Raw genomic sequence first — 26,770 nt, forward strand, 5'->3', positions numbered from 1 at the left:
GCCTTCAGGAAGTATTCAGGCAAAGACTTTTTCCATATTTTGTTACATTAATTCAAAACGGAAATTCTAATTCTAAAATGGAAATTCTAATTCTAAAATGGATTAAATTGCCCCCCCCCATACAAATTTACACACAATAACATAAAGAAAACAAAAGCAGGTTAAGACATTTTAGCAAATTGTATAAAAAAAATAAAAACGAAATATCATATTTACATAAGTATTCAGACCCTTTACTCAGTACTTTGTTGAAGCACCTAGCAATAACAGCCTCCAGTCTTCTTGGGTATGACGCTACAAGCTTGGCACACCTGTATTTGGGGAGTTTGTCACATTCTTCTCTGTAGATCCTCTTATTAATTATTTTATTTCACTGTTATTTAACCAGGTATGCTAGTTGAGAACAAGTTGTCATTTACAACCTGGCCAAGATAAAGCAAAGCAGTGCAACAAACAACAGAGTTACACACAAACAAACATAGTCAATAACAATGGAAACATTATGTACAGTGTGTGCAAATGTAGAAGAGTAGGGAGGTCAGGCAATAAATGGACCATAGAGGCGAAATAATTACAATTTACACCTGTATTTGGAGAGTTTGTCCCATTCTTCTCTGCAGATCCTCTCAAGCCCTGTCAGGTTGGATGGGGAGTGTCGCTGCGCAGCTATTTTCAGGTCTCTCCAGAGACATTTTATCAGGTTGAAGTCCGGGCTCCGGCTGGGCCTCTCATGGACATTCAGAGACTTGTCCCAAAGCCACTCCTGCGTTGTCTTGGCTGAGGTCCTGAGTGCTCTGGAGCAGGTTTTCATAAAGGATCTCTTTGTACTTTGCTCCGCTCATCTTTCCCTCGATCCTGACTAGTCTCCCAGTCCCTGCCACTGAAAAACATCCCCACAGCATGATGCTGCCACCGCCATGCTTCACTGTAGAAATGTTGCCAGGTTTCCTCCAGACATGACTCTTGGCATTCAGGCCAAAGAGTTCAATCTTGGTGTCATCAGACCAGAGAATCGTGTTTCTCATGGTCTGAGAGTCCTTTAGGTGCCTTTTGGAAAACTCCAAGTGGGCTGTCATGTGCCTTTTACTGAGGAGTGGCTTCCGTCTGGCCACTCTACCATAAAGGCCTGATTAGTGGAGTGCTGCAGAGATAAATTTCCAGAAGGACAACTCCATCTCCACAGAGGAACTGGAGCTTTGTCAGAGCTTCACCATCTGGCAGTCCGACGGACGAATCTGGGTTTGGCGGTTGCCAGGAGAACGCTACCTGCCAACCTGCCATAGTGCCAACTGTAAAGTTTGGTGGAGGAGTTATTGGTCTAGGGCTGTTTTTCATGATTCACACCCCGATGTTCCAGTGACATTCTAGACGATTCTGTGCTTCCAACTTTGAGGCAACAGTTTCCTGTTTCAGTATGTCCCCGTGCACAAAGCGAGATCCATACAGAAATGGTTTGTCGAAATTGGTGTGGAAAAACTTGACTGGCCTGAACAGATTCCCGTCAAACACCTTTGGGATGAATTGGAACGCCGACTGTGATCCGACCTCACTAATGGCTGAATGGAAGCAAGTCCCCACAGCAATATTCCATCGTCTAGTGGAAAGCTTTCCCAGAAGAGTGGAGGCTGTTATAGCAGCAATGTTCCAACATCTAGTGGAAATCCTTCCCAGAAGAGTGGAGGCTGTTATAGCAGCAATGTTCCAACATCTAGCTGAAAGCCTTCCCAGAAGAGTGGAGGCTGTTATAGCAGCAATGTTCCAACATCTAGTGGAAAGCCTTCCCAGTAGAGTGGAGGCTGTTATAGCAGCAATGTTCCAACATCTAGTGCAAAGCCTTCCCAGAAGAGTGGAGGCTGTTATAGCAGCAATGTTCCAACATCTAGTGGAAAGCCTTCCCAGAAGAGTGGAGGCTGTTATAGCAGCAATGTTCCAACATCTAGTGGAAAGCCTTCCCAGAAGAGTGGAGGCTGTTATAGCAGCAAAGGGGGAGACTAACTCCATAGTAATGATTGTGGAATAAAGATGTTCAACGAGCGTCCGTATACTTTTGATCATGTAGTCTATGATGGTAAATGTACTTTTTTCCCCCTTTTCTTTCCTACTTTAACCATGGAGTGTTTGACACAATTAACTAAACTTTTTAAATCAAGAGTCCATTGAGTCTGTGCAGCAGGCTGACTGTTTGTCGTCCCTACAGACTCTCTACTGAATAAAATACAACATGAAAAACATCCCAGGTTGGTCCCAGGTTTCCTTGAGTTGAAATAAAAGATCCCAGAAATGTTCCACACGCACAAAACGCTAATTTCTCTGAAATTTTGTGCCTACATTTGCTTCCTTCCATTTTAGTGAGCATTTCTCCTTTGCCAAGATAATCCATCTACCTGACAGGTATGGCATATCAATAAGCTGTATTTTTATTTTTTTATTTTACCTTTATTTAACTAGGCAAGTCAGTTAAGAACAAATTCTTATTTTCAATGACGGCCTAGGAACAGTGGGTTAACTGCCTGTTCAGGGGCAGAACGACAGATTTGTACCTTGTCAGCTCGGGGGTTTGAACTTGCAACCTTCCGGTTACTAGTCCAACGCTCTAACCACTAGGCTACCCTGCCGTTTAAACAGCATGATCATTACACAGGTGCACCTTGTGCTGGGAACAATAAATGTTCATTTCTCTACCATAAGCCGCATCCAACATCGTTTAGAGAATTTGGCAGTATGTCCAACCGGCCTCACAACCGCAGACCACGTGTAACCATGCCAACTTCTTCACCTGCGGGATCGTCTGAGACCAGCCACCTGGACGGCTGATGAAATTGTGGGTTTCCACAACCGAAGAATTTCTGCAAAAACTGTATCAGGGAAGCTCATCTCCATGCTCGTCGTCTTCACCAGGGTCATGACCTGACTGCAGTTCGGCATCATAACAGACTTCAGTGGGCAAATGCTCACCTTCGATGGCCACTGGCACGCTGGAGAAGTGTGCTGTTCTCACAGATGAATCCCGGTTTCAACTGTCCTGGGCAGATGGCCGACAGCGTGCATGGCATCGTGTGGGTGAGCAGTTTGCTGATGTCAACGTTGTGAACAGAGTGCCCCGTGGTGGTGGTGGGGTTATGGTATGGACAGGCATAAGCTACGGACAACGAACACAACTGCATTTTATCAATGGCAATTTGAATGCACAGAGATACCGTGACGAGATGCTGAGGCCTATTTTAGTGCCATTTCTCCACCGCCATCAACTCATGTTTCAGCATGATAATGCAAGGCCCCATGTCGCATTGATCTGTACACAATTCCTGGAAGCTGAAAATGTCCCAGTTCTTCCATGGCCTGCACACTCTCCAGATATGTCACCCGTTGAGCATGTTTGGGATGCTCTGGATCAACGTGTACAACAGAGAATAGGGCACGAGTTGCCTTTCAGAGATTGTAACATTCTCTGTTTCACGGAAACATGGCTCACTCGGGATATGTTGTCAGAGTCGGTGCAGCCACCCGGTTTCTTCACGTATCGCGCTGACAGAAACAAACATCCCTCCGGTAAAAAGAAGGGTGGGGGTGTATGTATGTATGTAACATCTCTCTGATAAGGTGAAGGGCGGGGGTGTATGTAACATCTCTCTGATAAGGTGAAGGGCGGGAGTGTATGCCTTATGATTAACATCTCATGGTGTAATCACAACAACATACAGGAACTCAACTCCCTTTGTTCACCAGATCTAGAATTCCTTACAATCAAATGCCGGCGGGGGTGTATGTATGTATGTAACATCTCTCTGATAAGGTGAAGGGTGGGGGTGTATGTAACATCTCTCTGATAAGGTGAAGGGCGGGGGTGTATGTAACATCTCTCTGATAAGGTGAAGGGTGGGGGTGTATGTAACATCTCTCTGATAAGGTGAAGGGTGGGGGTGTATGTAACATCTCTCTGATAAGGTGAAGGGCGGGGGTGTATGTAACATCTCTCTGATAAGGTGAAGGGCGGGAGTGTATGTAACATCTCTCTGATAAGGTGAAGGGTGGGGGTGTATGTAACATCTCTCTGATAAGGTGAAGGGTGGGGGTATGTAACATCTCTCTGATAAGGTGAAGGGCGGGGGTGTATGTAACATCTCTCTGATAAGGTGAAGGGCGGGGGTGTATGTAACATCTCTCTGATAAGGTGAAGGGCGGGAGTGTATGTAACATCTCTCTGATAAGGTGAAGGGCGGGAGTGTATGTAACATCTCTCTGATAAGGTGAAGGGTGTGGGTGTATGTAACATCTCTCTGATAAGGTGAATGGCGGGAGTGTATGTAACATCTCTCTGATAAGGTGAAGGGTGTGGGTGTATGTAACATCTCTCTGATAAGGTGAAGGGTGGGGGTGTATGTATGTATTTATCATCTCTCTGATAAGGTGAAGGGCGGGGGTGTATGTAACATCTCTCTGATAAGGTGAAGGGTGGGGGTGTATGTATGTATGTAACATCTCTCTGATAAGGTGAAGGGCGGGAGTGTATGCCTTATGATTAACATCTCATGGTGTAATCACAACAACATACAGGAACTCAACTCCCTTTGTTCACCAGATCTAGAATTCCTTACAATCAAATGCCGACCGCATTATCTATCTACGATTATAGTCACAGCCATGTATACCCAGTTTATTAGCAAGGGCATCGGTGATGTTGTACCCACTGTGTCTATTAAAACCTTCCCCAACCAGAAACTGTGGATTGATGGCAACATTCGCGCAAAACTGAAAGGGCAAACCATCACTTTTAAATCAGGGCAAGGCGACTGGAAACATGACCGAATACAAATAGTGTAACTATTCAGGAATTCTTACTGGTTGGTAGGTGATCAAATACTTATGTCATGCAACAAAATCTAATACTCTATTACTTAAAAATCATACAATGTGATTTTTCTGGATTTTTGTTTTAGATTCCGTCTCTCACAGTTGAAGTGTACCTATGATAAAAAAAAAATTACAGACCTCTACATGCTTTGTAAGTAGGAAAACCTGCAAAATCGGCAGTGTATCAAATACTTGTTCTCCCCACTGTTCTCCCCACTGCCTCTTGCCTATGCCGTTCGGCCATCGCTCATTCATATATTTATATGAACATATTCTTATTCATCCTTTTACATTTGTTTGTATAAGGTAGTCTGTTTGAATTTGTAAGATTACTTGTTAGATATTACTGTACTGTCGGAACTAGAAGCACAAGCATCTCACTACACTCGCATTGACATCCGCTAACCTTGTATGTGATCAATAAAATTTGATTTAAGTATTAGCTAGGTTGACACTTGTTCGCCTGTTCAAATTGAAATTGAACTTCAGGTCATGAAAATAAAATAGCTAGCCAGCTACTTTACCCTGTTGCCCAAAGCTAACGTTATAAGCAGCCAGCTACTTTACCCTGTTGCCCAAAGCTAACGTTATAAGCAGCCAGCTACTTTACCCTGTTGACCAAAGCTAACGTTATAAGCAGCCAGCTACTTTACCCTGTTGCCCAAAGCTAACGTTATAAGCAGCCAGCTACTTTACCCTGTTGCCCAAAGCTAACGTTATAAGCAGCCAGCTACTTAACCCTGTTGCCGCCAGCTACTAAACCCTGTTGCCCAAAGCTAACGTTATAAGCAGCCAGCTACTTTACCCTGTTGCTCAAAGCTAACGTTATAAGCAGCCAGCTACTTCACCCTGTTGCCCAAAGCTAACGTTATAAGCAGCCAGCTAGCTTCATCTGGCCTTGCCTTCATTGACAGTGATGCAAATGAATACAAATAGTAAAATTATGCCATACTTTTATTTTGAAGGCTAACCTCAAAGTACACTATTTGTGGCTAGCTTCACATAGATGGGTCTGACCACCATTAATCAACTAAGAACTGTCTTATAAATTAAGGTTATTTTAGATGTTAGCTCGCTAACTATAGCTACTGAAACAAATTGTCGTTTTGCTATGTTTTTGGGGAAGAACTTTGTTTGCCTCCATGAGCTAGCAATCTTTTTTTTATGACCAGAACTGAAGGTGCGCGAGACAACTTTATCATAGCACACAGCATCATAGCACACAGCATCATAGCACCATAGCGCACAGCACCATAGCGCACAGCACCATAGCGCACAGCACCATAGCGCACAGCATCATAGCATCATAGCGCACAGCACCATAGCGCACAGCACCATAGCGCACAGCACCATAGCGCACAGCATCATAGCGCACAGCACCATAGCGCACAGCACCATAGCGCACAGCACCATAGCGCACAGCACCATAAGGCACAGCATCATAGGGCACAGCATCATAGCGCACAGCATCATAGGGCACAGCACCATAGCGCACAGCACCATAGCACACAGCACCATAGCGCACAGCACCATAGCACACAGCACCATAGCATCATAGCGCACAGCACCATAGCGTACGTATCGATGAATCGTTGTGACATGAAATACGAGTGGTAGTATAATCAATGTGTAATAACTATGTAAAAGAAAATGTATGAACGAGTTAAATTATTATGTGACGTGCAGTCATATTCAGGTCCTGATTGGTCAACACGCAAAGACCCGAACAGCAAAGACCAAAATTGTGTTCCATAGAAATCCTGGTTGAAACGACAATGAAACGACTGAACAAATGAACAACGAAACAGCACAGCAAGTACGTGAAAGAAATACGTTTTGATGATGTTTTACTGGTAATGGGGACATACGTAAATACCAACAAAATAACTTTTTTGGTCAGTGTGGTGTGTAATGCTGGGCCAATTGTGCGCCGCCCTATGGGACACCCAATCATGGCCGGATGTGATACAGCCTGGATTCGAACCAGGGACTGTAGTGACGACTCTTGCAGTGCCTTAGACAGCTGCGCCCATATGTGTGTGTGTGTGTTAACTATTTCAAAGGCCACTAAAATGTTTAATATCGGTATTGTTTTTTGTTGGCAAGGAAAATATCAGATATCGGTATTGGCCAAAACTGTCATATCGGTGCATCACTAGTTGTCACCAACATCTGACTATACAGACTGCAGAGTGAACGGCAAGAAAGTGTTCCTGACTCCATGGTTGAGCAACTGCTCTCTCCTTGAGTGACAGGGGGCGGGGCTTGGTGTGAGGGGGCGGGGCTTGGTGTGAGGAGAGAGGGGGCGGGGCTTGGTGTGATGGGGCGTGGCGTGGTGTGAGAGACTGCATGCAGCAGGAGGAGAGGGAGAAAGACTCAAGTAGCAAACGGAGTAAAAACAGACATTACACGTGCCGGCGTTGGGTATCACATTTAAACAAACCAAATATCGAAATACCGTTACAGAAATTAAATTAAAAACCCGGTCTGAGGCATCAATACCAGTATATAGTAAAATACTGTATACCGCCCAGCCCTACTTGGCCAGCCAGTCAAATGGACAGGTGGGTGGTACAACACAAGAAAAGGCCGTAGCAGAATATCTCACAGCGTTTGTTCAGATTGATGGTTGTCGAGGTTGAACCTGTAGGATGGAAGCTGCTCGATGTCTGCCTTGGTGATTCCTCGTGGTTTAGCCTCTCCCAGCCTTTCAGCCAGGTTCAGTAATGCCTGAGGGGTGTGAGAGATATATTTTTAAAGCCAGTTGTTGTGGTTTATTTACATTTTTATTGACCGGTAAATCCAGCATTATCCACTAGGTTTGCTGCAGGTAGAAAATTCAAGGAAATGGTATTTAATTGACTCTAATCAATCAATGGTTGTGAGTGTTAGGTGGGGGGTGGGGGGGGTCCACCTAAACTGCCCCCTATTTTACCCATGTTTAACTTCCGAGTCTGCTGGAGAGGATCAGCTGGATCAACATTCCCTGCCAAATTATAGGCTTTTTTCCATTAACATTCATGGAGATACACCTCCCCTGGCATAGGAGATACACCTCCCCTGGCATAGGAGATACACCTCCCCTGGCATAGGAGATACACCTCCCCTGGCATAGGAGATACACCTCCCCTGGCATAGGAGATACACCTCCCCTGGCATAGGAGATACACCTCCCCTGGCATAGGAGATACACCTCCCCTGGCATAGGAGATACACCTCCCCTGGCATAGGAGATACACCTCCCCTGGCATAGGAGATACACCTCCCCTGGCATAGGAGATACACCTCCCCTGGCATAGGAGATACACCTCCCCTGGCATAGGAGATACACCTCCCCTGGCATAGGAGATACACCTCCCCTGGCATAGGAGATACACCTCCCCTGGCATAGGAGATACACCTCCCCTGGCATAGGAGATACACCTCCCCTGGCATAGGAGATACACCTCCCCTGGCATAGGAGATACACCTCCCCTGGCATAGGCAACACCCCCCCCCCCCCCAAAAAAAAAAACACTTGCACACAAACTGAAAGTGATTGGACCGTGTTCTAGCTAAAGACAATTTCCTAGAATTTTCGACCTGCAGAAAACCTAGTGGATAATTCTGTAAATAGAGGTACAAAAAGTACATTTTAAAAAAATTATTCAAAACAACTGGCCCCAAATATAATACACGTGCAGACACACACACACACACAGAAAGAAACACACAGTGCATTTCTAAGTGTATTGATTGGTCCTCTCACCTCATAGTTCTCCATCTCCACGTCATCTACATCCAGGTCTAGACTGATGGCTGGTCCCACTGCTGTGGGAGGCACAGGAAGCATCGACCTGCACAGAGACCGAACAGTCACATAATCACCCAGATCAAATAAGAAAGTGGGGGGAAAAGGGGCAATGTGTTGGTGGTGGCAATAAATATTCACTTTTTATCCTTCCTGAGTGTATGTTCAGTTTATTTATCCGTTATTTTACCAGGTAAGTTGACTGAGAACACATTCTCATTTGCAGCAATGACCTGGGGAATAGTTACAGGGGAGAGGAGGGGGATGAATTAGCCAATTGTAAACTGGGGATTATTAGGTGACCATGATGGTTCGAGGGCCAGACTGTGAATTTAGCCAGGACACCGGGGTTAAACACCCCTACTCTTACGATAAGAGCCATGGGATCTTTAGTGACCTCAGAGAGTCAGGACACCCGTTTAACGTCCCATCCGAAAGACGGCACCCTACACAGGGCAGTGTGATGACACTGGGGCATTGGGATATTATATATACCTTATTATTATCTATCCTGAGGCCTAGTCACTTTACCCTGCCTTCATGTACATATCTACCTTACACAGGGCAGTGTGATGACACTGGGGCATTGGGATATTCTTTTAGACAAGAGGAAAGAGTGCCTACTCCTACTGGCCCTCCAACACCACTTCCAGCAGCATCTGGTCTCCCATCCAGGGACTGACCAGGACCGACCCTGCTTAGCTTCAGAAGCAAACCAGCAGTGGTATGCAGGGTGGTATGCTGCTGACCAGGACCAACCCTGCTTAGCTTCAGAAGCAAACCAGCAGTGGTATGCAGGGTGGTATGCTGCTGACCAGGACCGACCCTGCTTAGCTTCAGAAGCAAACCAGCAGTGGTATGCAGGGTGGTATGCTGCTGACCAGGACCAACCCTGCTTAGCTTCAGAAGCAAACCAGCAGTGGTATGCAGGGTGGTATGCTGCTGACCAGGACCAACCCTGCTTAGCTTCAGAAGCAAACCAGCAGTGGTATGCAGGGTGGTATGCAGGGTGGTATGCAGGGTGGTATGATGCAGGCGGTTACATTAGCACCTCACTTAAAAAAAAAAAATGGGTGTACAATTCTAGGTCCTGAATGACTTTGGGATGAAAAGCACTGAAGTACGTGTATCATTTAGTTCTGTATTAAATGTCATACTCACAGGAAGTAGGGCAGGAAGTAGGGTGGTGGCGGCGGTGGGGGGCAGGGGCTGCTGTAACCGGTACCTGTGACCACTGACACGTCGCGGCAGCATGTGAGGGTATGGCTGAAGAGGAGACAGAGACATGTAGCTGTTAACATGGTGGTGGTGAACTATCCTATGGAAGTGGCTGGTTATTTTTAAAAAAAGGTATGTTTCGCAAGCTCTGTAGTTCTAGCTAAGCTCTACAATCTGAAGCCTTACCACTGGGAAAGGTTAGCTATCTCCATGCCATGCTTTCTGTGTGAAGTGATGCTTAAGTCCTACCACTGGGATCGGTTAGGCTGAGCTATCTTAAATCCTACCACTGGGATCGGTTAGGCTGAGCTAGCTTAAGTCCTACCACTGGGATAGGTTAGGCCGAGCCATCTTAAATCCTACCACTGGGATAGGTTAGGCTGAGCTAGCTTAAGTCCTACCACTGGGATCGGTTAGGCTGAGCTAGCTTAAGTCCTACCACTGGGATAGGTTAGGCTGAGCTAGCTTAAATCCTACCACTGGGATAGGTTAGGCTGAGCCATCTTAAATCCTACCACTGGGATAGGTTAGGCTGAGCCATCTTAAATCCTACCACTGGGATAGGTTAGGCTGAGCCATCTTAAATCCTACCACTGGGATAGGTTAGGCCGAGCCATCTTAAATCCTACCACTGGGATAGGTTAGGCCGAGCCAGCTTAAATCCTACCACTGGGATAAATTAGGGATAGATAGCTCAATGTTTTGCTAACTGTGCAATGGTGAAGACATGAGGTCTTACCACAGTGAAGGGTTAACACATTTATAGATGCTAACTACGCTAGTTTTGAATGTTAAAAACATTGCATGCGGTTTTGGAAAGAAAGGAACGCATCTTTTATATCAGTGAAAAATAACAATACCTTCTTTTTTTTTTTAAAAGGTTAAATTACTACACAACTTTATAGGGTTAGGGTTCCCACACAGCCATATCACCAGGTTACAGCGCTTGTTTACGGAAGACAAGAGGCGGCCAACTGTGCTAATTTGCCATCGAGCGTGCTCCCAACACCTGTGCTAATTAGCCATCGAGCGTGCTCCCAACACCTGTGCTAATTAGCCATCGAGCGTGCTCCCATCATCTGTGCTAATTAGCCATCGAGCGTGCTCCCATCATCTGTGCTAATTAGCCATCGAGCGTGCTCCCATCATCTGTGCTAATTAACCATCTAGCGTGCTCCCAACACCTGTGCTAATTAGCCATCGAGCGTGCTCCCATCATCTGTGCTAATTAGCCATCGAGCGTGCTCCCATCATCTGTGCTAATTAGCCATCTAGCGTGCTCCCATCATCTGTGCTAATTAGCCATCTAGCATGCTCCCAACACCTGTGCTAATTAGCCATCTAGCATGCTCCCAACACCTGTGCTAATTAGCCATCTAGCATGCTCCCAACACCTGTGCTAATTAGCCATCTAGCATGCTCCCATCATCTGTGCTAATTAGCCATCTAGCGTGCTCCCAACACCTGTGTGTAAGCTAACTGGTGAGGAAGAGTAGGTTCTTCGACTGGAGGCACACGGATCTGGGCAAAACTGCTTTATTTGAACGATTATTTCTTGCTGATGAAAGATAAAGGGTATAAATCTACTGATGATAAGTGATCAGTGCTTTTTGAAGTTGGTTCGGTTTTGGATTTAGATTAAAATAAAAAAATATTAAATAATGGTATTACAACGACTGAGCTTTTTAATGAAAATTCCAAAAATAGTGAACATTCAATTGCAAAAACATAGGAAATATTCCATCGTCTCGGTCAGGTCCATATTGGGTAGACAACCAATAGAAACATAGGAAATATTCCATCGTCTCGGTCAGGTCCATATTGGGTAGACAACCAATAGAAACATAGGAAATATTCCATCGTCTCGGTCAGGTCCATATTGGGTAGACAACCAATAGAAACATAGGAAATATTCCATCGTCTCGGTCAGGTCCATATTGGGTAGACACCAATAGAAACATAGGAAATATTCCATCGTCTCGGTCAGGTCCATATTGGGTAGACACCAATAGAAACATAGAAAATATTCCATCGTCTCGGTCAGGTCCATATTGGGTAGACACCAATAGAAACATAGGAAATATTCCATCGTCTCGGTCAGGTCCATATTGGGTAGACACCAATAGAAACATAGAAAATATTCCATCGTCTCGGTCAGGTCCATATTGGGTAGACACCAATAGAAACATAGAAAATATTCCATCGTCTCGGTCAGGTCCATATTGGGTAGACACCAATAGAAACATAGAAAATATTCCATCGTCTCGGTCAGGTCCATATTGGGTAGACACCAATAGAAACATAGAAAATATTCCATCGTCTCGGTCAGGTCCATATTGGGTAGACACCAATAGAAACATAGGAAATATTCCATCGTCTCGGTCAGGTCCATATTGGGTAGACACCAATAGAAACATAGAAAATATTCCATCGTCTCGGTCAGGTCCATATTGGGTAGACACCAATAGAAACATAGGAAATATTCCATCGTCTCGGTCAGGTCCATATTGGGTAGACACCAATAGAAACATAGAAAATATTCCATCGTCTCGGTCAGGTCCATATTGGGTAGACACCAATAGAAACATAGAAAATATTCCATCGTCTCGGTCAGGTCCATATTGGGTAGACACCAATAGAAACATAGAAAATATTCCATCGTCTCGGTCAGGTCCATATTGGGTAGACACCAATAGAAACATAGAAAATATTCCATCGTCTCGGTCAGGTCCATATTGGGTAGACACCAATAGAAACATAGGAAATATTCCATCGTCTCGGTCAGGTCCATATTGGGTAGACACCAATAGAAACATAGGAAATTACTATGAAATAAAAACATATTTAAGTTGTGTTTATTACTTCCATTTTTAATTTGATGACTATAAGGAATAAAAAATAAAAAATAGTCAACATCTCATCTCTGCTCAGGCAAGTAGCCGTCAGCCAGACCATGGAACCTTACGTTCTCCCCATACTGCACTGACCATGGAACCTTACGTTCTCCCCATACTGCACTGACCATGGAACCTTACGTTCTCCCCATACTGCACTGACCATGGAACCTTACGTTCTCCCCATACTTCACTGACCATGGAACCTTACGTTCTCCCCATACTGCACTGACCATGGAACCTTACGTTCTCCCCATACTGCACTGACCATGGAACCTTCACGTTCTCCCATACTGCACTGACCATGGAACCTTACGTTCTCCCCATACTGCACTGACCATGGAACCTTACGTTCTCCCCATACTGCACTGACCATGGAACCTTACGTTCTCCCCATACTGCACTGACCATGGAACCTTACGTTCTCCCCATACTGCACTGACCATGGAACCTTACGTTCTCCCCATACTGCACTGCCTTAATTCATCCTATTCAGCTAGCCTGCCTAAGTATGCTGCACAAATGTCTGACCTAAAATCATTTTGACTAGTTCTTCAAAGTAGATAAGGTATACTTTCAAGAACTGTGTCTGTCCTTTTCGTCAATTGTGTTGAGTACATTCCTTTCTCATGTGGTCCGTGTGCATCGAACCTAAAGTTGTGTAAAAGTGTGTCCGTCCTAAATCTGAACACAATGAGAAGATGCTTATGTCTTATGCCCTAACAATGGGAGTTGTTGTTCCATAGGCGGGCTTATTTTTGGATCGATTTTGGGGAGAGTGAAACCTCTTGCTTCGCCTCTTCCTCTCTGATCCGTCTCCGAGTTGCTGATTATGGTCATTGTAGTTAATTATCACATTTCTGCGTTTAGGTTGAATATTTGTTTAATGAAAACTCCTTTCAGCCTAGCTTCCCACATAGTTCGACTTGATTTCTCTCTAGAGAAACGGAGTGTTTGGCTCATAAACAAAAACGAACCAAATGGAATTCGGGTCAATTAGTTGTTTAATAAACCCCGACTAAAAACAGAATGTCGTTAATCGCTCAGCACTAATATCTACCTTTAAGTTAACCCCGACTAAAAACAGAATGTCACTAATCGCTCAGCACTAATATCTACCTTTAAGTTCCTTCATACTGGACACAGAGACATGACAATGGTATCCACAAGTTCATCTGACTCTGGGGAAGTATATATATATATATATATATTAAATAAATAATAATAAATAAAATAAATAAAAGAATATATAATAATTAAAAAATATATATTATTATTATTTTTGTCTTATTTAACCTTTATTTAACTAGGCAAGTCAGTTTAAGAACAAATTCTTATTTACAATGACGGCCTCCCGGAGAACAGTGGGTTACCTGCCTTGTTCAGGGGGCAGAACGACAGATTTTCACCTTGTCGGTTCTATGAGTATTACCAGCCAAATATGGCCAATCCTTTACTCTACACAAACACCTGAGCAGGAGTGAATATGTCCACAGCACAGATGCAATGATGTGCTGCTAAACATTATTTTTATATATATTTTTTTACCTCGTCAGCTCTTTGTCAGCTCGGGAATTCGATCTAACAACCTTTCGGTTACTGTCCCAACGCTCTAACCACGAGGATATCTGTCGCCTCATAGATAAAAGGCCTCATTGCCAAAATCCCTAAATATCCCTTTAATAATGTAAAAATACATTCGTAACTCAAATACGGAGTTTCGATTAGCAACTATCGTAATTAAACTGCAGTCACGACCTGTATGTACTTTCAAAAAAGTCCAAGAAACTGAAAAAAATGCCTGTTTGTCAACTCCAATGTAGTGGGAAGCCAGGCCCAGCCAAACAGAATGAGTTTTTCCCCACAAAATGGCTTTATTAGACACAAATAACCCTGAGCACCCACTCCCCTGCACATTTTACAGTGGCCTTTTATTGTCCCCAGCACAAGGTGCACCTGTGTAATGATCATGCTGTTTTAATCAGCTTCTTGATATGCCACATCTGGTCAGGTGGATGGATTATCTCGGCATTGGAGAAATGCTCACCAAAAATGGGGATGTAAACAAATTTGTGCACAGAATTTGAGATACGCTTTTTTGTGCGTATGGAACATTTCTGAGGATCTTTGATTTCAGCTCATGAAACATGGGACCAACACTTTACATGTTGTGTTTTATATGTTTTGTTCAGTATAAATCACTCACGTCCCAAGGATCCCGGATAGCACTAACCTTACTGCTATGCACAGGTCGGAAGTCTACAACAGAACAATACATTGGAGGTGCTGAACGAAGAGGCATTTTTTTTTCAGTTGGGGCGGCAGGGTAGCCTAGTGGTTAGAGCGTTGGACTAGTAACCGGAAGGTTGCAAGATCGAATGCCCTCGCTGACAAGGTAAAAATATGTCGTTCTACCCCTAAACAAGGCAGTTAACCCACTGTTCCTAGGCCGTCATTGAAAATAATAATTTGTTCTTAACTGACTTACCTAGTTAAATAAAAGGTAAAATTTGATTTGGAAGTACATACCAGCCGTAACAGGAGTGTTGGATTCAGGGTTAAACTTCGAACATTGTTACACTCAGAAGTATAGTAGTAGTTAGTTTACATAAGGAGGTGCATAAGGAGGTGCATAAGGAGGTGCTAAGTGCAGGGGAAACAGTTGACGTGACACTACTGATAAGGGGAGAAACTGGTAAAAGGCTCGTATCACTCAGTTCCCTGCTTAGCAAGAATGATGTCATGTTTAGCGATAAGGACCCAAAGTGGGGTATGAACACCACCACAGGGGGAAGCCATGTTTTTGTTCTGAATTAATAATAATAATTAATCATCTGTAACAACCCTTTGGGAAGAGGTCAACTTGGTTAAGCTTCTCGAGTGTCCGCGAGTTATTTACTCTGATAGAACATAACATGAGAAATGGCGATAGTTGCCGGTGAGTTTCAATCAGATCCTGGTTCAGCTAGCTAGCTCTATATGAGGTAAAGTCTTACCACTGGGGAGGAGGGCATCTCCTGGTTCAGCTAGCTAGCTCTATATGAGGTAAAGTCTTACCACTGAGGAGGGCATCTCCTGGTTCAGCTAGCTAGCTCTATATGAGGTGAAGTCTTACCACTGGGGAGGAGGGAATCTCCTGGTTCAGCTAGCTAGCTCTATATGAGGTAAAGTCTTACCACTGGGGAGGAGGGCATCTCCTGGTTCAGCTAGCTAGCTCTATATGAGGTAAAGTCTTACCACTGGGGAGGGCATCTCCTGGTTCAGCTAGCTAGCTCTATATGAGGTAAAGTCTTACCACTGGGAAGGGCAGGTTGGAGGTAAAGTCTTACCACTGAGAAGGAGGGCATCTCCTGGTTCAGCTAGCTAGCTCTATATGAGGTAAAGTCTTACCACTGAGGAGGGCATCTCCTGGTTCAGCTAGCTAGCTCTATGAGGTAAAGTCTTACCACTGAGAAGGGCATCTCCTGGTGCAGAGGCTCCTGAGGGAGGTAAAGTCTTACCACTGGGAAGGGCATCTCCTGGTGCAGAGGCTCCTGAGGGAGGTAAAGTCTTACCACTGAGAAGGAGGGCATCTCCTGGTGCAGAGACTCCTCTATATGAGGTAAAGTCTTACCACTGAGAAGGAGGGCATCTCCTGGTGCAGAGGCTCCTGAGGGAGGTAAAGTCTTACCACTGAGAAGGAGGGCAGGTTGAGGTAAAGTCTTACCACTGAGAAGGAGGGCATCTCCTGGTGCAGAGGCTCCTGAGGGAGGTACTGGAGGGGGACAGAGGGAGGCAGCGCTGATGGGTGGTGGAGGCTCGAGGCAGGGTAAGAGAACGTTCCTAATGGATGCTGGTCCCCCCTGAGGTCCACTTCATTCTCTACCCTATGGAGAGGCTGAGGGGAGAGGGAATGAGTGTGAGGGAACTAAAACAGTCATGTTTCATACATTCTAACTCATTCCTTTTTAATTCATGAGGATCAATGTGCATTCAGAAAGTACCACTGAAAGCAATAGAAGTATTTGGTTCATACATTCTAAAATAATCCTAAGCATTACATGGGCTTCCTCCTACCCATCTTTCCGTTTTGGTCCTGCCGTACATACCTACACGTGTGCTACGGTCACAAGACGCAGGCCTCCTAATTGTCCCTAGAATTTCTAAGCAAACAGCTGGAGGCAGGGCTTTCTCCTATAGAGCTCCATTTTTATGGAACGGTCTGCCTACCCATGTGAGAGACGCAAACTCGGTCTCCACCTTTAAGTCTTTACTGAAGACTCATCTCTTCAGTGGGTCATATGATTGAGTGTAGTCTGACCCAGGAGTGGGAAGGTGAACGGAAAGGCTCTGGAGCAACGAACCGCCCTTGCTGTCTCTGCCTGGCCGGTTCCCCTCTCTCCACTGGGATTCTCTGCCTCTAACCCTATTACAGGGGCTGAGGCACTGGCTTACTGGTGCTCTTTCATGCCGTCCCTGGGAGGGTTGCGTCACCTGAGTGGGTTGAGTCACTGACATGATCTTCCTGTCCGGGTTGGCGCCCCTCCCTGGGTTGTGCCGTGGAGATCTTCGTGGGCTATACTCGGCCTTGTCTCAGGATGGTAAGTTGGTGGTTGAAGATATCCCTCTAGTGGTGTGGGGGCTGTGCTTTGGCAAAGTGGGTGGGGTTATATCCTGCCTGGTTGGCCCTGTCCGGGGGTATCGTCCCGACCCCTCCTGCCTCAGCCTCCAGTATTTATGCGTCGGGGGGCTAGGGTCAGTCTGTTATATCTGGAGTATTTCTCCTGTGTGAATTTAACTCTCACTCACTCACTCACTCACTCAGCCCTAGCACCATGCCTCATGACTACCTGGCTTCCTCGCTGTCCCCAATCAACTACTGTGTATGTGTACGTGAGGCGTACTTCTAAATGTTATTTGTAACGGACAGGGGTCCCGTCACAAAGCCTATTCCTTACATCAGGCAAAACGCTCTCGAACGTCTCCAACTTGATAGAAAGTATGTAGAAGTTGTAATAGACATACAGTGCCTTCAGGAAAGTATTCACACCCCTTGACTTTTACCAAATGTTGTGCTGTAGCCTCAATTTAACATTTATTAAAATGAGATGTGTCACTGGCCTACACGCAATATCCCACAATGTCAAAGTGGAATTATGTTTTTAGAAACTTTTTTAAAAATGAATTACAAATAAAAATGAAATGTCTTGAGTCAATAATTATTCAAACCCCCTTTGCTGTAGCAAGTCTTAATATGTTTAGGGGTAAAAATGTGCTTAACAAGTCACAAAATAAGTTGCATGGACTCACTGTGTGCAACAATCTCTGTACCCCCACACATACAATTATCTGTAAGGACCCTCAATCAAGTAGTGAATATCCCAACACAGATTCAACCACAAAGACCAGGGAGGTTTTCCAATGCCTTGCAAAGAGTGGCACTTATTGGTATATGCATAAAAAAAAAAAAATTAAAAGCAGACATTGAATATCCCTTTGAGCATGGTGAAGATATTACACATTGGATGGTGTATCAATACACCAAGTCACTACAAAGACACAGGCGTCCCCCTAACTCAGTTGCCGGAGAGGAAGGAAACCGCTCAGGAATTTCACCACGAGGCCAATGGTGACAAACAAACCTAAAAGGTCACCCCCCCAGTCAATCCTGATCTGTTTTTTTCACATCAACCCTCCATTAATGTCAACGCAAGTGTTAGTCTCATGTTACATGAGATTACATTTTTAAAATCCCAGAAATGCTCCATACGCACAAAGCTTAATACACTTTGTGCACAAATTTGTTTACATCCCTGTTAGTGAGCTTTTCTCCTTTGTCAAGATAATCCATCCACCTGACAGGTGTGGCCTATCAAGAAGCTGATTAAACAGCATGATCATTACACAGATGCACCTTGTGCTGGGGCCACTTAAATGTGCAGTTTTGTCACAACACAATGCCACAGATGTCTCAAGTTGAGGGAGCGTTGCAATTGGCATGTTGACTGAAGGAATGTCCACCAGAGCAGTTGCCAGAGAATTTAAAGTTAATTTCTCTACCATAAGCCGTCTCCAACATCGTTTTAGAGAAGTTGGCGGTACATCCAACTGGCCTCACAGCCGCAGACCTCGTGTAACCACGCTACACCAGGACCTCCACATCCGGCTTCTTCACCTGCGGGATCGTCTGAGACGAGCCACCCGGACAGCTGATGAAACTGTGGGTTTGCACAACTGAAGAATTTCTTCAGTAACTGTCAGAAACCGTGTCAGGGATGCTCATCTATGTGTTCGTCGTCCTCACCAGGGTCATGGCCTTACTGCAGTTCGACGTTGTAACCCACTTCGGTGGGGTAAAATGATCACCTTCGATTGCCACCGGCATGCTGGAGAAGTGAGCGCGCCTCAAGGATTAATCCCGGTTTCAACTGTACCAGGCAGATGGCCGACAGCGTGCATGGCATCGCGTGGGCGAGCAGTTTGCTGATGTCAATGTTGTGAACAGAGTGCCCCGTGGTGGTGGTGGGGTTATGGTATGGACAGGCATAAGCTACGGACAACAAACAACTGCATTTTATCGATGGCAATTTGAATGCACAGAGATCCCGTGACGAGATGCTGAGGCCCATTGTCGAGCCATTCATCCACCGCCATCACCTCATGTTTTAGCATTTATAATGCACGGCCCCATGTCACAATTCCTGGTAGCTGAAAATGTCCCAGTTCTTTCACGGCCTGAATACACACCAGACGTGTTACACATTGAGCATGTTCGGGATGCTCTGGATCGACGTGCACGACAGCGTGTTCCAGCTCCCGCCAATATCCAGTAACTTTGCACAGCAATTGAAGAGTGGGAACAACATTCCACAGGCCACAATCAACAGCCTAATCAACTCTATGCGAAGGAGTCGCTCTGCATGAGGCAAACGGTGGTCATAGGAGATACCGACTGGTTTCCTGATCCACCCCACTACTTTTCTTTTAAGGTATCTGTGACAACCAGATGCATATCTGCAGTGGTTGAGCTCCTACTATGGAAAAGCCAGAGAAAACGAGACACCTTGAAGAGACCGTGCCGCCTCCCTGCCCCCGGACTTTCCCTACTTGACCACCTCCCTCAGACGACCACTCAAGCCATGATCTTAACTTGGGGCGGCAGGGTAGCCTAGTGGTTAGAGCATTCGACTAGTAACCGGAAGGTTGCAAGTTCAAACCCCTGAGCTGACAAGGTACAAATCTGTCGTTCTGCAGTTAACCCACTGTAGGCCGTCATTGAAAATAAGAATTTGTTCTTAACTGACTTGCCTGGTTAAATAAAGCTTCAATAAAATTTTAAAATCATGTTGGTTTTTCTAAATGACATGTATTGTTTTGCGCTTTGAGATTTTTTTAATGTAATGAATAGCGCTATAAAAGTGTAATAATTGATTATTACTTTTGACCAGAACCCCATAGGGCCCTGGTCTGAAGTAGTGCACTATATAGGGAATAGGGCCCTGGTCTGAAGTAGTGCACTATATAGGGAATAGGGCCCTGGTCTAAAGTAGTGCACTATATAGGGAATAGGGCCCTGGTCTAAAGTAGTGCACTATATAGGGAATAGGGCCCTGGTCTAAAGTAGTGCACTATATAGGGAATAGGGCCCTGGTCTAAAGTAGTGCACTATATAGGGAATAGGGCCCTGGTCTAAAGTAGTGCACTATATAGGGAATAGGGCCCTGGTCTGAAGTAGTGCACTATATAGGGAATAGGGCCCTGGTCTAAAGTAGTGCACTATATAGGGAATAGGGCCCTGGTCTAAAGTAGTGCACTATATAGGGAATAGGACCCTGGTCTAAAGTAGTGCGCTATATAGGGAATAGGGCCCTGGTCTAAAGTAGTGCGCTATATAGGGAATAGGGCCCTGGTCTAAAGTAGTGCACTATATAGGGAATAGGGCCCTGGTCTAAAGTAGTGCACTATATAGGGAATAGGGCCCTGGTCTGAAGTAGTGCGCTATATAGGGAATAGGGCCCTGGTCTAAAGTAGTGCGCTATATAGGGAATAGGGCCCTGGTCTGAAGTAGTGCACTATATAGGGAATAGGGCCCTGGTCTTAAGTAGTGCGCTATATAGGGAATAGGGCCCTGGTCTAAAGTAGTGCGCTATATAGGGAATAGGGCCCTGGTCTAAAGTAGTGCGCTATATAGGGAACAGGGCCCTGGTCTAAAGTAGTGCGCTATATAGGGAATAGGGCCCTGGTCTAAAGTAGTGCACTATATAGGGAATAGGGCTCTGGTCTAAAGTAGTGCACTATATAGGGTGGAGGGAGCCATTTGGGACTTAGACGGAGGTACTCACCATGCGTGGGTGCTGCCTCTGGAGAGGGAGGAACTGGCTGAGAGGAGTAAGGTGAGGAGGCTGGTGGGGTGGCGGCCCCGGGGGGTTGGGGTGCAATATAAAATGTTCGCTGGAGATCAGGGGTGGGAAAGCTTGGTAAGACACTGGCAAATGCTGCATTGTACAGGCTTGGATGAGCTAGAAAAATAGAGAGAGAGAGAAAAAAACCAGACAGAACACACTGTTAAAAACAAAATGATTAGTAATAAACAGTGTTTCACCATACAGAACAAGACTGGCAGGGCCGTACCTCAAGAAACCAATTCTACATAAGTCAAAGCAATAAGAAAATATGGATTATAAGCAATCTATAAATGTTTTATTACATTTGTTTATTTTATTTAACCTTTAAAATAAAAATATAAAATAAAATATATATTATTATTATTTTTGTCTTATTTAACCTTTATTTAACGAGGCAAGTCAGTTTAAGAACAAATTCTTATTTACAATGACGGCCTCCCGGAGAACGGTGGGTTGCCTGCCTGTTCAGGGGGCAGAACGACAGATGTTGACCTTGTCGGTTCTATGAGTATTACCAGCCAAATATGGCCAATCCTTTACTCTACACAAACACCTGAGCAGGAGTGAATATGTCCACAGCACAGATGCAATGATGTGCTGCTAAACAGCATGAGAAAGAAGCAGTGTTGGTAGGGGTGCTACATCGACAGGGAGCACGACTGTAGTGGTATGGTGTGTTGGTAGGGGTGCTACATCGACAGGGAGCACGACTGTAGTGGTATGGTGTGTTGGTAGGGGTGCTACATCGACAGGGAGCACGACTGTAGTGGTATGGTGTGTTGGTAGGGGTGCTACATCGACAGGGAGCACGACTGTAGTGGTATGGTGTGTTGGTAGGGTGCTACATCGACAGGGAGCACGACTGTAGTGGTATGGTGTGTTGGTAGGGTGCTACATCGACAGGGAGCACGACTGTAGTGGTATGGTGTGTTGGTAGGGTGCTACATCGACAGGAGCACGACTGTAGTGGTATGGTGTGTTGGTAGGGGTGCTACATCGACAGGGAGCACGACTGTAGTGGTATGGTGTGTTGGTAGGGGTGCTACATCGACAGGGAGCACGACTGTAGTGGTATGGTGTGTTGGTAGGGGTGCTACATCGACAGGGAGCACGACTGTAGTGGTATGGTGTGTTGGTAGGGGTGCTACATCGACAGGGAGCACGACTGTAGTGGTATGGTGTGTCAACAGTGGGTATGGTGTGTAGGAAGAGGTGTATCAACAGTGGGTATGGTGTGTAGGAAGAGGTGTATCAACAGTGGGTATGGTGTGTAGGAAGAGGTGTATTAACAATGGGTATGGTGTGTAGGAAGAGGTGTGTTAACAGTAGGAAGTGGTGTATCAACAGTGGGTATGGTGTGTCAACAGTGGGTATGGTGTGTTAACAGTGGGTATGGTGTGTCAACAGTGGGTATGGTGTATCAACAGTAGGAAGAGGTGTGTTAACAGTAGGAAGTGGTGTATCAACAGTGGGTATGGTGTATCAACAGTGGGTATGGTGTATCAACAGTGGGTATGGTGTATCAACAGTGGGTATGGTGTATCAACAGTGGGTATGGTGTATCAACAGTGGGTATGGTGTATCAACAGTGGGTATGGTGTATCAACAGTGGGTATGGTGTATCAACAGTGGGTATGGTGTATCAACAGTGGGTATGGTGTATCAACAGTGGGTATGGTGTATTAACAGTGGGTATGGTGTATCAACAGTAGGAAGAGGTGTGATAACAGTAGGAAGTGGTGTATCAACCGTGGGTATGGTAGGAAGAGGTGTATTAACAGTGGGTATGGTGTGTAGGAAGAGGTGTATCAACAGTGGGTATGGTAGGAAGAGGTGTATTAACAATGGGTATGGTGTGTAGGAAGAGGTGAGTCAACAGTGGGTATGGTGTGTCAACAGTGGGTATGGTGTGTCAACAGTGGGTATGGTGTGTCAACAGTGGGTATGGTGTGTCAACAGTGGGTATGGTGTGTCAACAGTGGGTATGGTGTGTCAACAGTGGGTATGGTGTGTAGGAAGAGGTGTGTTAACAGTGGGTATGGTGTGTCAACAGTGGGTATGGTGTGTCAACAGTGGGTATGGTGTGTTAACAGTGGGTATGGTGTGTAGGAAGAGGTGTATCAACAGTGGGTATGGTGTGTAGGAAGAGGTGTATCAACAGTGGGTATGGTGTGTAGGAAGAGGTGTGTCAACAGTGGGTATGGTGTGTCAACAGTGGGTATGGTGTGTCAACAGTGGGTATGGTGTGTTAACAGTGGGTATGGTGTGTTAACAGTGGGTATGGTGTGTAGGAAGAGGTGTGTTAACAGTGGGTATGGTGTGTAGGAAGAGGTGTGTTAACAGTGAGTATGGTGTGTCAACAGTGGGTATGGTGTGTCAACAGTGGGTATGGTGTGTCAACAGTGGGTATGGTGTGTCAACAGTGGGTATGGTGTGTTAACAGTGGGTATGGTGTGTTAACAGTGGGTATGGTGTGTAGGAAGAGGTGTGTTAACAGTGGGTATGGTGTGTAGGAAGAGGTGTATCAACAGTGGGTATGGTGTATCAACAGTGGGTATGGTGTATCAACAGTAGGTATGGTGTGTCAACAGTAGGTATGGTGTGTCAACAGTGGGTATGGTGTGTCAACAGTGGGTATGGTGTATCAACAGTGGGTATGGTGTATCAACAGTGGGTATGGTGTATCAACAGTGGGTATGGTGTGTCAACAGTGGGTATGGTGTGTCAACAGTGGGTATGGTGTGTAGGAAGTGGTGTATCAACAGTGGGTATGGTGTGTAGGAAGAGGTGTATCAACAGTGGGTATGGTGTGTCAACAGTGGGTATGGTGTGTCAACAGTGGGTATGGTGTGTCAACAGTGGGTATGGTGTGTCAACAGTGGGTATGGTGTGTCAACAGTGGGTATGGTGTGTCAACAGTGGGTATGGTGTATCAACAGTGGGTATGGTGTATCAACAGTGGGTATGGTGTATCAACAGTGGGTATGGTGTATCAACAGTGGGTATGGTGTATCAACAGTGGGTATGGTGTATCAACAGTAGGTATGGTGTATCAACAGTGGGTATGGTGTATCAACAGTGGGTATGGTGTATCAACAGTGGGTATGGTGTATCAACAGTAGGAAGAGGTCTGTTAACAGTAGGAAGTGGTGTATCAACAGTGGGTATGGTAGGAAGAGGTGTATTAACAGTGGGTATGGTGTGTAGGAAGAGGTGTGTCAACAGTGGGTATGGTGTGTAGGAAGAGGTGTATCAACAGTGGATATGGTGTGTAGGAAGAGGTGTATCAACAGTATGTATGGTGGGTAGGAAGAGGTGTATCAACAGTGGGTATGGTGTATCAACAGTAGGAAGTGGTGTATCAACAGTGGGTATGGTGGGTAGGAAGAGGTGTATCAACAGTGGGTATGGTGTATCAACAGTGGGTATGGTGTATCAACAGTGGTATGGTGTATCAACAGTAGGAAGAGGTGTATCAACAGTGGGTATGGTGTATTAACAGTAGGAAGAGGTGTATCAACAGTGGGTATGGTGTATCAACAGTAGGAAGAGGTGTATTAACAGTGGGTATGGTAGGAAGAGGTGTATTAACAGTGGGTATGGTGTGTAGGAAGAGGTGTATCAACAGTGGGTATGGTGTATCAACAGTGGGTATGGTAGGAAGAGGTGTATTAACAGTGGGTATGGTGCGTAGGAAGAGGTGTATCAACAGTGGGTATGGTAGGAAGAGGTGTATTAACAGTGGGTATGGTGTGTTAACAGTAGGAAGAGGTGTATCAACAGTGGGAAGAGGTGTATCAACAGTAGGAAGAGGTGTATCAACAGTGGGTATGGTGTATCAACAGTGGGTATGGTGTGTTAACAGTAGGAAGAGAAGTATCAACAGTGGGTATGGTGTATCAACAGTGGGTATGGTGTATCAACAGTGGGTATGGTGTGTTAACAGTAGGAAGAGAAGTATCAACAGTGGGTATGGTGTATCAACAGTGGGTATGGTGTGTCAACAGTGGGTATGGTGTATCAACAGTGGGTATGGTGTATCAACAGTAGGAAGAGGTGTGTTAACAGTAGGAAGAGGTGTGTTAACAGTAGGAAGAGGTGTGTTAACAGTAGGAAGAGGTGTATCAACAGTGGGAAGAGGTGTATCAACAGTGGGTATGGTGCGTAGGAAGAGGTGTATCAACAGTGGGTATGGTGCGTTAACAGTAGGAAGAGGTGTGTTAACAGTAGGAAGAGGTGTGTTAACAGTAGGAAGAGGTGTATCAACAGTGGGAAGAGGTGTATCAACAGTGGGTATGGTGTATCAACAGTGGGTATGGTGTATCAACAGTGGGTATGGTGTGTAGGAAGAGGTGTATCAACAGTGGGTATGGTGCGTAGGAAGAGGTGTATCAACAGTGGGTATGGTGTATCAACAGTGGGTATGGTGTATCAACAGTGGGTATGGTGCGTTAACAGTAGGAAGAGGTGTGTTAACAGTAGGAAGAGGTGAGTTAACAGTAGGAAGAGGTGTATCAACAGTGGGTATGGTGTGTAGGAAGAGGTGTGTTAACAGTGGGAATGGTGTGTAGGAAGAGGTGTGTTAACAGTAGGAAGAGAAGTATCAACAGTGGGTATGGTGTATCAACAGTGGGTATGGTGTGTCAACAGTGGGTATGGTGTATCAACAGTGGGTATGGTGTATCAACAGTAGGAAGAGGTGTGTTAACAGTAGGAAGAGGTGTGTTAACAGTAGGAAGAGGTGTGTTAACAGTAGGAAGAGGTGTGTTAACAGTAGGAAGAGGTGTGTTAACAGTAGGAAGAGGTGTGTTAACAGTAGGAAGAGGTGTGTCAACAGTAGGAAGAGGTGTATCAACAGTGGGAAGAGGTGTATCAACAGTGGGTATGGTGCGTAGGAAGAGGTGTATCAACAGTGGGTATGGTGCGTTAACAGTAGGAAGAGGTGTGTTAACAGTAGGAAGAGGTGTGTTAACAGTAGGAAGAGGTGTGTTAACAGTAGGAAGAGGTGTATCAACAGTGGGAAGAGGTGTATCAACAGTGGGTATGGTGTATCAACAGTGGGTATGGTGTATCAACAGTGGGTATGGTGTGTAGGAAGAGGTGTATCAACAGTGGGTATGGTGCGTAGGAAGAGGTGTATCAACAGTGGGTATGGTGTATCAACAGTGGGTATGGTGCGTTAACAGTAGGAAGAGGTGTGTTAACAGTAGGAAGAGGTGTGTTAACAGTAGGAAGAGGTGTGTTAACAGTAGGAAGAGGTGTATCAACAGTGGGTATGGTGTGTAGGAAGAGGTGTGTTAACAGTGGGAATGGTGTGTAGGAAGAGGTGTGTTAACAGTAGGAAGAGGTGTGTTAACAGTAGGAAGAGGTGTGTTAACAGTAGGAAGAGGTGTGTTAACAGTAGGAAGAGGTGTGTTAACAGTAGGAAGAGGTGTGTCAACAGTGGGAAGAGGTGTATCAACAGTGGGTATGGTGCGTAGGAAGAGGTGTGTCAACAGTGGGTATGGTGCGTTAACAGTAGGAAGAGGTGTGTTAACAGTAGGAAGAGGTGTGTTAACAGTAGGAAGAGGTGTATCAACAGTGGGAAGAGGTGTATCAACAGTGGGTATGGTGTATCAACAGTGGGTATGGTG

The 26,770-nt window shown here is 45.3% G+C and overlaps 1 protein-coding gene across 1 annotated transcript in view; it reads right to left on the bottom strand.

Moving 5' to 3' along the window:
- The window catches only part of LOC115122736 (RING finger protein 44-like), a 49,347-nt gene that overhangs the window by 7,192 nt on the left and 15,385 nt on the right, over positions 1-26,770 (bottom strand). The window contains 6 exon segments of the mRNA XM_065016702.1: positions 7,460-7,581; positions 8,600-8,687; positions 9,803-9,843; positions 9,845-9,907; positions 16,460-16,630; positions 21,075-21,251. Coding sequence (XP_064872774.1) covers positions 7,460-7,581; positions 8,600-8,687; positions 9,803-9,843; positions 9,845-9,907; positions 16,460-16,630; positions 21,075-21,251 — 662 coding nt within the window.

The sequence above is a fragment of the Oncorhynchus nerka genome, unplaced genomic scaffold (assembly GCF_034236695.1).
Source record: "Oncorhynchus nerka isolate Pitt River unplaced genomic scaffold, Oner_Uvic_2.0 unplaced_scaffold_898, whole genome shotgun sequence".
NCBI classification, from domain to species: Eukaryota; Metazoa; Chordata; class Actinopteri; order Salmoniformes; family Salmonidae; genus Oncorhynchus; species Oncorhynchus nerka.